The sequence below is a fragment of the Coloeus monedula genome (genome assembly GCF_965178545.1).
Source record: "Coloeus monedula genome assembly, chromosome: 3".
Classification (NCBI taxonomy): domain Eukaryota; kingdom Metazoa; phylum Chordata; class Aves; order Passeriformes; family Corvidae; genus Coloeus; species Coloeus monedula.
In genome coordinates this window covers 49,246,935-49,263,064 of record NC_138783.1, presented here as the reverse complement: position 1 = coordinate 49,263,064, position 16,130 = coordinate 49,246,935, and the positions used below count along the sequence as shown (strand labels likewise).

At 47.8% G+C, this 16,130-nt stretch overlaps 1 protein-coding gene across 1 annotated transcript; it reads right to left on the bottom strand.

Annotated features, from left to right (window-relative positions):
- Positions 1–459: 459 nt before the first annotated feature.
- Positions 460–8,105, bottom strand: ALOX5AP (arachidonate 5-lipoxygenase activating protein). Its single transcript, XM_082278034.1, has 5 exons — positions 8,021–8,105; positions 4,348–4,447; positions 3,329–3,399; positions 1,955–2,036; positions 460–1,318 (listed from the first exon to the last, which is right to left on the bottom strand). The coding sequence occupies exons 1-5, from the start codon at positions 8,088–8,090 to the stop codon at positions 1,156–1,158; spliced, it is 486 nt and encodes a 161-aa protein (XP_082134160.1). The 5' UTR covers positions 8,091–8,105; the 3' UTR covers positions 460–1,155.
- Positions 8,106–16,130: the final 8,025 nt, after the last annotated feature.

Below are 16,130 nucleotides of genomic sequence, written 5' to 3'. Positions count from 1 at the left end.
GCTTTTGTGAACAGCTCTGCAAACTCTCTTCTCACATAGCGAGGAGTCTCATCTCCCCCCCCCCCCCCCCCGAAGGAGTCACGAAATACAGCCTTATCCATCCTGCATGTGGCAATCAGGCAGACTTAAGAGCTTAAGCACTTGCAGGGTAGCAATGTTTAAAAAGATTGCCGCTACCTGTTTGCCTACCTCGGTCTGCACTGCTAAGCAAAGCGCTCCTCAGCGTGGACTTGTGGGGCACGTTGTCAGCGCTGGAAGCAGAGCACTGACCGTGCTCACAGAGGGGCAGCTGTTAAACTCGCCCTTTTAGGGCCGTGCCCAGGGCCATCAGCTGCTTGCACGAACAGCCCGGTGCTACCGCCCTTGCTCCGCTCTCCGGCCGGCGGCTGAGCCACGGAGCACTGGGATCATGCACCGGGCAAAGAAGATGGCAGCAGACAGATTTCTTCGCTTTAGACTGTTTTATTAAACAAAGCCAATCAAAACAAAACCAACCCCGCCGGCAACACACTACCTCCTCATTTACACACTACTCCTTTTCCCGGCTCTGGGAGAACAAAGAGGCTGAAGTGTAAATGAGATCAGTGTGGCGAGAGTTACGCACATGAATATTTATCAAGGAAGACCAGAGAGGAGCCAATTTGCCACCCTCCTGCGACAGCAAGAGCTTGGTCATCAACAAGTCGGAGGGAAAGGGTAGGTGAAGAGGCTGCTCCATGCCTTCATGCGGGCAGGGGCATGTGGGATGCCGGTGAAAGGCTGTTCTTGTTATCTGAGAGTGACTGTGGGAGCCATCAGTCAGGAACAACACTGAGAGGATCCTGGGTTTTGGGACAAAAGCTAAGTACAACACAGTTACGAAGCAAGCATACAATGTTCCTTCCAGTCATGCAATCAGCTTGCAAGCTGCACTTCAGGGAAAAAGTTCTAAAGAGTTAACTGGAAGTTGTTACCATTCCTCGGGTGTGCCAAGTGCTGATGATAAATCATTTTTCTGAAGAAAAAAGCAAGGTTAAATCAAACTACAGAGCCCGTCAAGCATGAGATTTACAGAGATCTCACTGGGTTATGGATTCATTTCTTAAGCAGTTGAATTATGACAGCTTCAGGGCATTGATATACAAAGCGTGCTGACCCCCTCAGTGCTGTGGGGAGTTAGGGTATGAGCAGCAATGGAGAGATCGCGCTGGTTATCGTCTTAATATGTATTTCAAAGTCACTTCCAAAAAAGAAGATGAGATAGTAGTTGAGTATTCCAGCCACAGACATGAGGAACAGGAACAAAATTATGCGCTTTCCAAACAAGTAACCAGGAGTGCTGAGGAGACAGAAATGGGGAAAAGCACTTTGTTAATGTGCATCACCTCATGGAAGAACCCTCAGACTTTGGACTCTGCTGTTGAGAGCAGCTGAAAGACGTCAGGAGCTGAGAGAGAGGGGGCAAATTTCTTTTCTGTCTTGTATTGCCAGGCAGTTGCGAGGACTTAAATGTTATTTTCAGGATCCATTTGGGTCTGGATTTGGCCTTCTGTTCTCAGAGTAGGCTGCTGCTTACAAGTGTCTGTTCAGAGGGACTTGAATGTGTTTTCAGCCATCACAGGCTGTGGGACAACTCTGTTTCACATGTGTGTAATTTATTAATATAAATAAAATACAAATATTAATACAAAAGGACAATCTTGTGCAAGTAGTGGCACAAACATGCAAACCTGTGTTTGCAGAGAGTCCTGTGAGCAGGAGCTGCAGGCCCCCTGACCCCAGTGCTGCTGCACATCCGACATCTCCCACAGCTACCCCCATTCCTCCAAAAGAGAGGGGCTTTCCTGCACTACGGAATGCCAGCAGCTGTTGCAGGCAGCACCACAAGCCAGCAGCTGAGCCTATGGAAGTGGCAGCATCTGGCTGTCCTCCTACCACATTCTGGGTTTTGTAAAGAGGCTCTGCAAGTCCTTACCTCTGAGTCCTCTCCCCGAGGTAGCCCACAAAGTACTTCTGCCTCACAAACAAGTACATCAGGCCAGCAAAGGCAGCAGGAGCTGGGTAAAGGATAAAACAGTGCATTAACAACACCAGCCCAGGTCTCACTGTATGTCTCCATCTGCTGCCTGGGTTGGAATGGGAAATGGGAATCTGCAGTCTTGGGTTATGGGACAAGCACTGGAACTGGGATGGAGACCTCTGCATGGGAAACAGAGCACTTGCCTTGCCCTCACTCCAGATTTTCTGAAGACTTTGCGGGTGTAATCGTGCTCACAACTGTGCCCACTGCAGAGCACACACTCCCTATGACCCTCTGAGATGCCTACAAGAAAGCTGGAGAGGAACTTTTTACAAGGACATGAACTCATAGGACAAGGGGAATTGGCTTTTACCTGAAAGAAAGCAGGTTTAGATTATATATAGGAAAGAAGTTCTTCACTGTGAGACTGGTGAGGCACTGGCACAGGTTTCACAGAGAAGGTGTGAATGCCCCATCCCTGGAAGAGTTCAGTGCCAGGCTGGATGGGACTTCAAGCAACCTGGTCTAGTGGAAGGTGTCCCTGCCCCTGGCAAGGGAGCTGGAATGAGATGATCTTTGAGATCTTTTCCAAGCCAAACCATTCTACGGTTTTGTGAAACCCAGTGTGGGTCATACCAGGCTCAGGAAAGAGAGTGCCAACTCAGGCACTGCCCTCACCAGAAAGAGAAGGCAGTTGGTAGATGTACTTCACTAGGAGCAGGTGGAGGATACACTATGGTCCAATACTAACTTCTGAGCATATAAAAAGGGGTTTTCCCCCATAATTCTAGCTTTTCCTACAACTGTGGACAAAATTCCTTCTTCTCCTGGTCAGGAAACTCCTTTTTTTCCCAGAAAGAATAGACATGTACCCCAGGTACATGTATTTATCTTAATGTTAGATAAACTCACATTGCATTGCAGGGGATCACAATTAGAAATGCAGGTAAACAGTCCTGGGTCACCCTCAGCACAGGTGAGACCTGGCAGTTCTGGCAATTTAATAATTTGAGTCCATTTCCTGTCCCAAAAGTGAATAATGTTGCATCCAGCAACCAAGTACTAAACCCTTCACCCAAAACAAAGGGAACTCACCCATAATGCCAGTATGAGAAATGTCCCTGGCCTGGACTACCCTGAATCATGTCTGGGAACACATCTGTTGGCATAGCCACGTCATGAGTGTTAGCTCCAGGACAGGAGGGTAAGAGAGGTTCCCCTGCTGCAGGAGGGTTGGTCCCTGGAAGTGTAACTTCCAAAGCACTTGCCATCCCTTGCTGAATGTGGTGCCAGGTTGAAGGGAGAAAAAACCAAACAAAAGAATGTTACCTTGGCTGCAGAGGAGGCCAGCACACCAAAGCACAGCGAGAAATGTTGGGTACGCGTGTCCACAGTTCTGGCTAGAACAGAATTTATAGGAGAGAAATCAGAGCACAGGCAAATAGAAACAAAATCAATATGTTTCACCAGCAGAGAATGGTGGCAGGTGAATTTGGGCTGCACTAGTGCCATTGACAGTAGACTTTTATCCCAGAGCAGTGGGAGGCTCCTGATCTGCCAGGATCACCCACATCTGCTTCCCTGTTTCCTCACTCAGATAGTGGATGTCTTTGTGCTGCCTGATGAGGAAAACAAACCATCGTGTGCACCTGTGAAAGCCACTTTCTCCCTAACCTGTTTGATCATGATAGATGCTGTGAGCTTTATTGGCTTAAAGTCCTTTTAATTGAGTCATACTAATAAAGCTATTGGAGGAAACCAACAAATGTAGAATTGCACCACAAAAAAGAGTGTCTCACAGAGTTAACATGTGTCTTTGCAAGGGAACAGGAATGGTTTCCAGCTGCCTCCTTCAGCTGGGATTGCTTTCTGAGGGGGAGAAGTGAAGAAGTTGAGAGTGATTCTATGTAGCAAAGAAGTGGAGAAGTGGGGAGCTGTGTGCCAAGGGATTTGTACAAGCTCTGCCATCTACTTGCTCCTCAGCAGGCTGACGTCTCTCTGCTGGCTCTTTCCTTTTGAGCCACAGTGCCCTTGGGACTCTGGCTGTGCTTGTGTCACACTTCCAGCAGGGAAGAGTGAACTGATTCCCAAATGAAGACACACAGTACTCATAATGGCTGCAAGACCTATATAGATGAAGCACATGGTGGCAAGAAGGGTGCTGAATTCACACAGCAAATATATCCGAAAACCACAGGTCTGAACACTGAGAGCAGAAAGGGATTATGTAAAAAGTCTTCATCTGAGGGCATTTGGAATCCACCTCTGGCCCCTAAAAGGGTTTGGATTTAATGTTAATGAAGAGCATGATGAACCCCACTCTGCCTCAGTTGGCAGTGTCTACTCACTTGGCAGTGTAGACACGGTCGAAGGAGGAGGACCCCTGCCGCTGCAACCCCTTGCTGTTGCAGTGTCTGCTTTCATGCTCCACTTTGTTAGCAAAAAAAGCTGTTAAGGAAACCACAGAGTATTCAGTCTGAGATGTCATCTGGAGATATTGCAGAAGCTGAGCTTTGTGGGCTCAGCTCTGTTCCCATGAGCATCCAAGCTGGGCAGATGGCAGGAGAAGATACAGGTGCATGGAGGTGCAGGATGTGGCCAGTGTGCTTGCTGTCACCCGGGTTTAACCAAACCCTCCATGCATCCCCACATGTCTGTATGTGACTGATAGAAGGCTCTCACCTCCAATCCCTGCTTCATCCCAACACTGCACTTCAGGCAGCCTTCATCTCTGCTGCAGAAGCCTTGCCCTGACCTGGTCCTTTGAGCTCCCAGTGGGAAAAGAGCTTTCCAGACAGAGCTGCCAACCCCAAATCTTGCTCTCCAACAGAGCAGAGAGACAAGGGAGTCTATTCTCTTTTAGTGAAAACCATTTGCCAAACCAAGGACATGCTGCAGGGCTGGTTCTTTTCCCAGAAAGGCCCACAGAAAGCCTGGTCTTAATGGCTGATCTGTGTGTATCCTCCTTTTAAGCAACAGAGTTGTGTCAGAGTGTTAGCTGCTGCAAAAATGCAGCACCACAAGATAATGTATCATGCTCTTGACAAACACGTTTTATCTGATGACACTAAACCAGAGACCATCAATCATATGTCTAAATACACCAGAGAGAGCTCTGGCAGGCTACAAGCTGCAAGCTTTCTGTTGTCATGCATCCCATCTCAAGTGCATCCAAATCACTCTATGGCTTGGAATATTAACCAAATATATATACATAAAAGATAGCCCATCAGGAAATACATTATTATAACAGTGAAAATTTAACTACATAAGCTGCAGGATTTCATTCCTTCAATCGGAAGAGTTGCCTCCTTTTTCCCCCTCCATTGATGCTGTAGGTCTTTTGTACTTCCATTGTCTTTAATAAAAACTACGGACTTTTTTGGTTTCCAGTATTGTTTGATCCCCATGGTACATACAGCCCTTCTGCAGAAAAAACCTCAGTGCTTTAAGTCAGCACCCCTACTCTGAGCCAAGCTGCAGACGCCCCCCACTGCCACCAGCACTGTGCACTGGCCAGCTCCTGGGGGACCCAGACCAGACACCATCCAGTGGCCCAGCCACCGGGAGTTCTCAGCACCCACATCTTCCCACCAGCCCAGCCTTTGGCAAGAAGTTACCCTGCCTACAGTGACTAAGAGGACCTAATTGAAGAGGATAGGGTTGATCAGCACTTTTTTGTCCAGTGCTAAGCTGCAGCGATGGGAAACCACTTTCTGTAGGTCTGGGACTGCATGGACTCACTGGAAGCATAACTTCTCCCTTTCTTTTATCACACATGTGAAATCTCTAGAAAATACCACAGCTTCCGAGAAAGCCAAGTAAGCTATTTATCTTCCTCTCCACTGCTGCAGGTGCTGCCACTTCCCAAATATCAGCTTGCTGCTAGAGAGACGCTCCATGATGCCAGGAGGCAAGAGGGTGCTTTCACAAGCCAGCACGAGAGGAGTGAGCAGAGCAAGACTGGAGTGGAGAGGTTTCATTCAGCTCAGCTGTTCCAGGAGATAATGTCCTGAGGCTCCAAGGCTGCACAGCCTGCCCAGAGCCTGAACAGTGGCAGTCCCACTCTGACCAAGGTAATGTGCAAGAGTTCAGTGTAAGCCTGGTTGTTTCACAAGTCCGTACCAACAGAAACTGGGAACTGATGATCCAACCAAGCCAGTGCTTGCAAACATGCTCCTTTTCTCTCCCCACTTTGCTTCCTCTGTCCTGATCTACTCTGTCCTGATCTACTCAGCAATGATCGCTGATTTGCCCTGAAAGCTGCTGGATTGCAACATCTCTCCGACAAAAGAACAAAACTTTAGGCTGCATGCGTCACTCAGTGGTATGCGGCCACGTGAGTCATTGTGTGGGATGTGGAGATTTCCTTCATGAACAAGGTGACAGTAAATGGACAGCAGACTGGGGCAGCAACATAGCCCACCTCCATCTTTAGGAATAACAGCATTCACCCAAGTTGTTTTCTAGTCCTGCATCCTATGCAGAGAAGCATATAATCACAAATTTACATGGTACTGACTTCATGCACTTAGCCAAGCAGATGCCCAAACGCTTTCCTGAATGAGAGCCATGGCAAGAATTCAGTACACCTGACACCCCTTGACAAACATTTCTACCGCCTTCCTTATTGCATTCACTGCAAGACTTTTCTAGACAGAAAGCTTGGGAAGAGGAAATCAGATGATGCAAAGCTTGAAATCATGGTTTAGGCCTGTCTGCCTCACATGCTTGGCACACTCTGCCAAGCATCCTGCTTCCCCTTTGTAGCAGTTGGGTCAATAATATCACAGACAGATTTCCATGAGGTAAAAGCACATGGATGGAAGTCTGACATGTCTGAGTGAGAGGAAAAAACCCTTTATATAAAGTCATATGATTAAATAGCAAGAAATGCATATTTGACACATTTTCTTAATTATGGTACATGCTCTGGTGTTAACGTGCCATATTCTGGTGATGTCACACACTGTGCATTTACCAGAGAATAACATTGGGTTAAATGACATGGCATTTAGTGCCTATGTTGAAATTAATCAGTCTGCATCTCCTTTTTTTTTTTTTTGCTCCTTGGCAGCAAGGCTCTCACCACTTCCCCTCTCTGCAGCAGCCCAAGAATAGCCCATTTCCTAGGACTTTGTGTTCAGTGGGAATCTCCCATTTGTAGTAAGAAGCCTTCACTAAAGATTTCTGGAATTTTCAGCAGCCCCCATCCCACTGCTGAATCTCTTTGAACCTGGGCAAATTTAGTGCAGCTGAGGCAAAACTCAATCCTTTCTTTGTATTCTGGGTAGAATTTCCTGCTAAAGTAAGTATTTGTAAGAGAGGGTGATGAAGTTAAAATCAAATTTGCACAGGAGAGAGACTTGTTTTATTTTAAAAATCTTGAAGAATATACAAGGGACTATACACAGTCTGAATAAGAGCTAGAGAAGGAAACTTCACCATCTCTGGAAATGTGCAGTGTTCTTGGGACCACAGTTAATTGAGATTAGTTATACTGCAGGACTCGGAGATGCAGGAAAGCAGGAGAGCTGCCTGCCCACAAATAGCCCACACAGACTCCTCCAGTTCTGTCCCCTTCACCCAGCTCCACACAAAGGCCTGATCCATTACAGCCCCCCAGGGACTCTATCCCGGCCCATGGCAGCAGAACTCCAGCTGAGAGCAGCCCTGGCTGACCACAGCAGGGACCTAGGTCGGAAAAGGAGGTCTTAGTCATCAAATCAAAATGCATATTGCCACAGGGTATCCCAGCATATTAGTCCTTACATTAGCTGAAATGTATAACAAACTCACTCTAGAATATCAGAGAGCAGGACCATGTGACTGTCAGGGTAATTCCACAATGGCACACAAAATTCCATGCTTAGAAGACCATTTCTAAAGCCAAAGCCATGCCTAAGCATGCATGCACTTATAGATAAAGATTATCTATCCAAAGATCAGCTCAACATATATCATCCTGAACTTTCCTCAGCTCCCTTTTATCCTTTAAATAAATGCTTGTTTTTATCTTACCATTTTGGATAACACTGATCAGGGTGACGATGGCAAGCAGGACAATGCTTCCCAGGGTCTCCTGGTCCATTTTGTGAGCGGGCTGTCAGGGTGGACGGTGCAGCCTGGGTGGCAGCTCAGTACTACAGACACAGAATGAGGAAGTGAAGGTCTTATCTTGAATCATGAAACACTTCCTATGGCTTCACAGGAGAGGGGCAGCACCCTCTGCTCTGATGCCTGTCAGACCAATAGCCACAGGCTCGCTCACTCATGGTAAACAGATGAAGCCCAGGCAAGCAAGAAATTACAGGTCTGTGATCTAAGAGGATACATAATGTGGAAAGATATCTATTGTCCTTCCTACGTAAAGTATGTCTAAGCATGTATATCTAAAGTATGTCTAAGCATTTGGCCAGCTGTGTAGAACAGCAAAAGGCTGGAAGAAACCAGTCAGGCTATCATGGCATTGTCAGCAAGTGCCTGACCACTCCACAAGTAGCTGGGAGGAGAAATAATGTTGACAAGTCTCAGTAATGTTGTTGCTCTCATGCAGATGCTCTCCCTGGTCACATCTCCATCAGTCTCACCAGTGAGGATGCTCCAGGCCTGTATGTCACAAGCCAAACTCCTGAACTCCCTGGCATACTGGAATGGGCAATGCACTAATGCTGTGAGCATTGCTGGTGAGCACAGAAATATGTACCAGGCATGGATCCTGCATCCTTCCCCCTGCGAGTAACTCCTTGGAAGTCAGTGACAGCTACGTGCATTCAGTGTTTTACAGGCTCAGACTTCACAGTTGTGCCCCAATTTTATTGCTTGAAGCCCAATATAGCTGAGCACAACTGCTGCAGCATGTTCACAGCTCAGATCCAATCCCTTGGTGAAGCTGGCCCAGAAGCACAGGCTGCGGTGTTGGACAGAGTGGTGGGTTGACCTTGGCTGAACTTCAGGTACCCACCCAAGCTACTCTATCTCTCCTCTCCTCAGCTGGACAGGGAAGAGAAAATATAACAAAAGGCTAAGGGGTTGAGATAAAGGCAGGGAGAGATCACTCACCAGCTACTGTCACAGGCAAATCAGACCTCACTCTGGATGGGACACAGCCAGGTAGGAGTTCCCAGCAGGAGCCAACCCGCAAACCCCATCTTTTTCAATGGGGACACATTTACCTACAATGGTGTTTTTACCCAGTCTCTCTATCATGCAAATTTTTATAATCTGTAGTCTTACATATGGAAAACTCTCATATAATTTGGGTATAAACAAATACACAGAAATGTAAATGAAACTGGCTGAGAGGTCGGTGATTAACACTGTGAGCTGTGACATAGTTATCTTAATAGGAAAAGGCTGTCTTTCTGGGATACCTTCCCCACAGTCCATATAGATACAACTGTGTGAGAAGCAAGGCCCTAAAGAGCATCTACGTTTAGATTTGGCTTGTGGTATTTTCTTCAGAATGTAAAAATTTGCCAGATTTGCTTTAGGAAAAAACCTAAATCCAAGAACAAATAGAGAAGTACAACAGCTCTTTGAGAATGCTTTTATTCAGACCAAAGTTCTCTTTTGCCCCAGAATATGCTATTTTCTTACTTGAACATCAATGTTTATGTTTTGTGGTCTATTGAGCATAGTATTGAGCTGGTATTTAGGGATGGTATTTAATGCTAAGCATCTACTAATCTTCTGAGAAGAAAAACCCATCACCTAAAAGCTGCTATGGAATTAAGTCAAAAGAGGAATATTGTCTAAGCAGAGATCAATGTTATGACTGTAAAGAGAGGAGTTGTGCATGGGCATGGGCAAGCAGGAGGGAGCTGCTGACAGGAGAGGGTGAAGGGGACAGCACAGGTCCTCGGGGCATCTATGGTAGGAGGATTCCCAGTCATCCTCCTGCAGCAGGCACCGAGCCTCTGCTGCCTGTTTTACACCGGTGCAAACCTACCAGGCAGCCTGCAGCTTGCTTTTGATTTACAAGTGGCAGCACAAGCACATGAGCCTGCTCCAACTTGCCAAGAAAACACACATGCTTCCCTGCTATCAAAGACTTCCCAGAGGTGGCTTCTATTCAGCAGAACTCTCATATAAAAAGGGGTAGGAATCAGGCTGCTGAGGTGTGAAGATGCCATAATGCAAAAAACCCCACAACACACCAGGAGTTTATGCCAGCAGGCTTTCCAGCTGGCTGACCCAAGCTCCCATCCCTCGCCCCGTGTGTGAGGGATCGTGAGAGCTGAGCTCTTGATGCCTTTGCTTTCTCCTTGTCCTGCTCTTTGTTTTCCAGCTCTTTGCTTTGCTGCTGCTCAGTGCCTCTCACCACACACTCATCCCCACTTTGCTCTTTTGCTCTGCCCCTTCTGATTTCTTCCTGGCACCTCTTGGCATCACAGCACACTTTGGCATTTTGGCATTTGACATCCCCGGCGCTTTTCTGGAAATCCAGCCTGTTCCCTCCTCTTACCCAGTTTTGCTCCAAAGCCATCCCACGTGTATGTGTGGAGAAAAGCAGGGTTTTGCACTCCTCCCTGCAGAAAAAAAACACATGACATCAACTCCAGGGCTTGTTAAAATGATTTCTTGGTGTGCAGGGAGAAAAAAGCTTTGCCACCAAGAACCTCTTTGATATGGCTGCCTTAAGAAATGAACTGCAGAGTTTTGTTTTGCTGGTTTTTTGTTGTTTGGGTTTTTTTGCAGCATCACTCTGAGGGCTCTGCTTGAGGAAAAACAAGGAAATCAAGATGGCATGTGAGACATGGAAGAAGAAGTCCCTTTACCGTGGCAAGGTAACACTGTTGTATAGCCAGACAGAGCAGAAACCCTGCGTGGGGAGGAATATTACCTTTTCATACCCCTTGGCACTGAAATAGCTGCAGGGTACAAGGAGATTCTGGCAATATTTTTGCAGTTTGGGGAATTGCCTTGGCAAGGGAGGGCTAAAATGACTCTGATAACAGTTTTTTCCATATCTACACATTAAATTGTTCCTTCTTCCTGAGACCTAAACACGCACACACAGGAGCACTGTCTGGATAAGACAAACCTGGCACCACTGGAAAACCTGGTCCACCTGGGAGAAAGATCAGTGCAAGACACCTCCATCATATCTCACTTGGCTGTTTGAAATAAGGGATTTTCCTGAGTAGACAAAAAAAGAAAAGGGGGTGTAGGGGGTGGGATACACACTTTGAGGAACAGTGCCTGCACCTTCTGTAACCCCCAGCTGTGGTCAGACCTCTTCAGGCACAGGTAATTCAGCGCTTCAGCAGCTGCTGTCAGACCCCAGCCCTTTTGCTTGCTGCATGGCTGTTTGACATCCACATCGTCCTGTCTGAGGAAGATAACCTTGACACAGTAAGCCATGAAGCTCACGAAAATGTGCAAAGCCAGCTAGCTTTTCCAGTTGCGCTGCAAGGCTTCTGGCACATTAATCTCCTCCTCTGGAATCTTGAACAGCCAGTCAAAATAACCCTTTTGTAGAATTGCTTTCATGATGAAGAGGAAAGGACTGGGAACACAGATCTATAAATATCTTTTGGGATGTTCATCTCTCCTCTCCTCTCATGCACTCTGATCAGTGCTCAGCAGCAAGGACTCCAATGAAAGTGTGTCTTGATAAAATAAAGGCTGCTTGCGTGAACCTCCCACATATAAATGCCAGGTGACACCCAGCTGTCATGCTTTATCATAAATGCAAGGAGACACAAGCCCCTTGGACTGGCTGGTTAATATTAGCACTCTGCTTTGCAAAATTCAAAAGCCACAGCACCACCAAACGTAGTGCACACACACACACACACACACACACACACGTGGGTGACTACCTGCCTCACGGCAGCCTGCTTCAGCATCGCATCCTTGCTGAACCCTGACAAAACCCCCACGGAGTGCATGAACAGAGCTGGAAATGTGAAGTGCAGCATAATGAAAAGGGCAACGCTGCAGTTTTTAAAATGCTGGCTTCCTTTTGCACAGCCCAGAGAATGACATTGTGGGAGCCAGCAGAGCACTGCCTCAAAAACCCCTCCTTCTCCACATTTCACAGGCTTCCTCCTTTCACTTACTGTCTCCACATTCCTTTTGTACAAATTCAGCTCAAAACACAGAGTTGGAAGACTGAAACTGTAGCCCCTCCGGACCCCCTGACACAGCCTCCTCCTCCTCACCCTCTGTGTCTCATTGTCATGGTTCAACCCCAGTCGGCAACTCGGCCCCACGCAGCCACTCACTCACTCCCCACCAGTGAGATGGGGGAGAGTATCAGAAGGATAAAAGTGAGAAAAGGGTTAGGAGAATCCACACATGCAAGCAAAGAAAAACAACAAATGCATTCACTGCTTCCCACAGGCAGGCAGGTGTTCAGCCATTTCCAGGAAAGCCAGGCTCCATCACACATAATGGTTACTGAGGAAGACAACACCATCACTCCAAATGTTCCCCCCTTTCTCCTTCTTCCCTCAGCTTTATATGCTGAGCATGATGCCATATGGATCTGCTGTCCAAGCTGTGTCCCCTCCGAACTCTCATGCACCCCCAGCCCACTCGCTGGTGGGGGATGTGAGAGGCAGAAAAGGCCTTGACTTTGCGTAAGTCCTGCTCAGCAGTGACTAAAACATCCCTTTGTGATCAGCACTGTTTCCAGCACAAATCCAAAAGAGAGCCACATGCCAGCTAGTGGGAAGAAAATTAACTCTACTCACAGTATTTCAGAGGTGGCCTCACCAGAGCTGAGCAGAGGAGCAGAATCTCTTGAGCTGCTGGCAACGCTTTGTCTGATGTGACCCAGGGTACAATTCACCTTCTTGGCCACAAAGGCCCATTGTTGGCTCGTGTTCAACCTTTTGTCCACTAGGACACCCAAATTCCTTTCTGTCAGGTTGATTTCTAGATAAGTGCCCCCAGCATGTCTTGGTGCATATTTCTTTTGTCTACAGCTGCAGGACTCCGCACTTCTCCTTGTTGAACTCCATGAGGTGCCCATCAGCCCATTTCTCCAACCCGTCAAGGTCCCTCTGGATAGCAGCATCACCCTCTGCTCTGTCTGCCACTCCTCTGAGTTTGGTACTGTCTGCAAACTTGCTGAGAGTAAACTCTGGCCCATCACCGAGATCATTAACGGAATGTTGTGCAGTATTGATCCCTGGGGTACACTGGCTTCCAACTACATCATGCCACTGATCACCACCCTCTAGACACAACAGCCACTTTACAATCCACCTCACTGTCTGCTTATCCAACCCACACATCAACAGCATCTCTGCAAGAATCTCCCAGGAGGCAGTGTCGAAGGCCTCACTGAAGTCCAGGCAGACAGTATCCACTGCCCTCCTCTCTTCTACCAGGCTGTCACCTCACCATAGGAGTCTATCAAGTTATCGAGCATAGCTTCCCCTTGTTCGAGCCATACTGACCAACTGCTGGTGATTTCTGTGTCTTTGATGTGCCTGAAGATGGTTTCCAGGATTAGCTGATCCAGCACCTTCCCAAGGATTGAGGTGAAGCTGACCAGTTCCCCCAGTCATCCTTTTTGCCCTTTTGGAAGATGGGGGTGATGTTGCTGTACCCCCATCCTTGGGCACTTCCCCTCATTGCCATGACTGATCGAAGCTGATGGAGACTGCAATGGATCTGCCATTTCTCTCAGCACCTGTGGGTATATGCCATGAGGATCAATAGACTTATGTACATGCAGGTTGCTTAAGTATTCCCAGACTTGGCCCTCATCCATCTGGGGTATATCTTCCTTGATGATTTGGTTTTTATTTGCTGCCATTATCATCTTATTACCTTTTAGGTGGCTGCAATTTGATTAATAATTCTGTTAATAAGACTGTTTAGAGCTGAGGCAAGACTTCCTGGGCAGAGATTCCCAGGTCTTCCTCTCCACTCTGCTTTGAGAAGTCTCTTTTGCCCTGTGTCATTTCTGCCAGTGTTCCTGCTTTCCATTAGCTCTTGCAAATAATTATCAAAGGTCTTTGAATCAGAGGTCACAGTGTGGTAAATTTTGTCTCCTGTTAAGTCTCTGGTCACAACTAGTCCTTTTGGAACTCTAATTATCAGGAGGAAAGATGTTGGATCCTTTGGCCATGTTAATAATAGGGCAATGCTAATTTTTGCCTTCCTCATCCTTGGCAGGCACTCTCAGAGCTTCCTCTTGCCAGCTGGGCTGTCTCAGAGAGCAGCTTTCAGGCTCCTATCTGCAACTGTCCCACCAAAAGGCAGAACTTCAAACACTATATTTTTCTGCTTGTCCACTCTTTCCCAATCCCTCAGGAAAACAAACAAAAAAGGCCACAGAGAAAACAAAACAACAGAGAAAACACAGAGAAAACACAAAGAAAAGTAAAGGAAGGACCGTTCTTCAGATTAAAAAAGCAAACAGGCACCAAAGCTGGTGATGAAAAACCTCAACCCGCGCACCCGCAGCCCCTGGAAGGAGCGGGCAGCAGCAGGAACACAAAGGAACACAAATCCGCCCCAGTCAGCGCGGGAATCAGGCGTAACTCGGCAAAAGGGCAACTCAGCGCGTCTCTGTGGCGCAATCGGTTAGCGCGTTCGGCTGTTAACCGAAAGGTTGGTGGTTCGAGCCCACCCAGGGACGGAGCGCAACTGTTTTGTGACGCGCGGTGCCTTTTCCTTCCCTCCTGCCAGCGGCGGCGGCTGTAACCGGCCCGCGCCGCCTTTATACGAGCAGGAAGAGCGCGAGACCAGCTTTTGGCTCCGGGGCCTGGCTCGTCCTGCTGCGCCCACAGGCGTTCCACCCACAGCCGCGTGCTCGCGGCGAGGCCGCGGGTGCTCCGTGCCATTGGTCAAGGGGGACTGCCGGTAAAAACTGGAGCATGGAGGTTTCCGTAGTGTAGTGGTTATCACGTTCGCCTAACACGCGAAAGGTCCCCGGTTCGAAACCGGGCGGAAACACTCTTATATTTTCCCCCCTTCCCGTGTCACTGCGGACGTCGTTCCTGGTTCCTCCTTTAGAACGCGCCAGCGGCCGCCTGGGGGGCACATCCCGCCTTCCTCGGGAGTGGAGGAGGGCGAGCAGTCTCCTGGGCTGCCGCGGGGCCGGGAGGAAGCAGCAGGGGCAGGGCTGGGGCGGGGCCTGTGCTGAAGCTCAGCGTCGTTCCCGTGCACGAGCCCCTCGGCAAACGCGTTTTTCCCCGGAAAGATCGCCAAGAGGAGGGGAAACGAGCATCAGCCGAAACGGTCTGAACATCATCAGAAAACTTGGGGCAAAAACGACACTTAGATACTAACTTACATAAGAAGAGTAATATAGACCCAGGTCCGGGGAGAAGCAGCTCCTGAGGGTTTCTTCGGCCTCTTTCTCGGAAATACACGCTGGAGACACCCGGCCCCTACTTACACTCCTTTCCCAGCATCTCCTCTCCTTTGTGAGCCCGAAGTCTCCACCGTGCTGTCCTGGGCTGTGCAGCTTCAGCATCTCCCTCGCAAACAACTACACCGTGTTTGTGCACAGTGTAAAACTAAGCATGCCTCAAACTCCATCAACCTTGTTATCCCACTCACCTTCTTTTCTCTCTTGCTCTGTCTGCACACTGTCTTAGATCTTGGACTGGAAGTTCTTCCACTCCAAGGCTGAATCCTGGTGGACTTTAAATAAAGCACAGCACACACTTTCCAGCATAAGCTGCTCGAAAGGTAACGTGCCTTGCTCTGAGCATGAAGGGGCTCACATCAAGAGCAACTGTTTAGCTTTGCAAAAGGAACACAGACAAGACACAATGGCTCCCCCTGATATATTGTCAGGAAGAGAATAATTATTTAAAGCAAAAAACAGTGATGGAAGAATAAATGGCAATAGCCAGCCATTAAAAACATTAAGATCAAAATCAGATTTGTAATCAGCACCACAGTAAATTTCTAGAGCAGTGCTCTAGCAGGTATGCAGCTAGAAATCCATCCAGGCAACTTCTTTGCAGATGTGTTGGTTTATTGTAGGCAGGATGCAAGAAGGCAGCCCTTTTTTTCACCCTTTACTCTAAGAGGTGTTTGAATATATCATCAAGTAGTAAGATCTGAATCACAGTGCTGTCTCTGCAGAGCTGATTCCAAACTCTGAGTGCCACAATTACGCCTTTCCCAAATCACAAGACACAGACTAACAAGG

Excerpts from the sequence above, each read along its gene's own strand:
- ALOX5AP (XM_082278034.1), bottom strand. The coding sequence starts at position 8,090 with ATGGACCAGGAGACCCTGGGAAGCATTGTCCTGCTTGCCATCGTCACC. Across the intron at positions 4,448-8,020 it reads GATCAGTGTTATCCAAAATG|CTTTTTTTGCTAACAAAGTG; the intron begins GTAAGATAAAAA and ends TTTCCTTAACAG. Across the intron at positions 2,037-3,328 it reads TGGCCTCCTCTGCAGCCAAG|CTCCTGCTGCCTTTGCTGGC; the intron begins GTAACATTCTTT and ends TCCTTTACCCAG.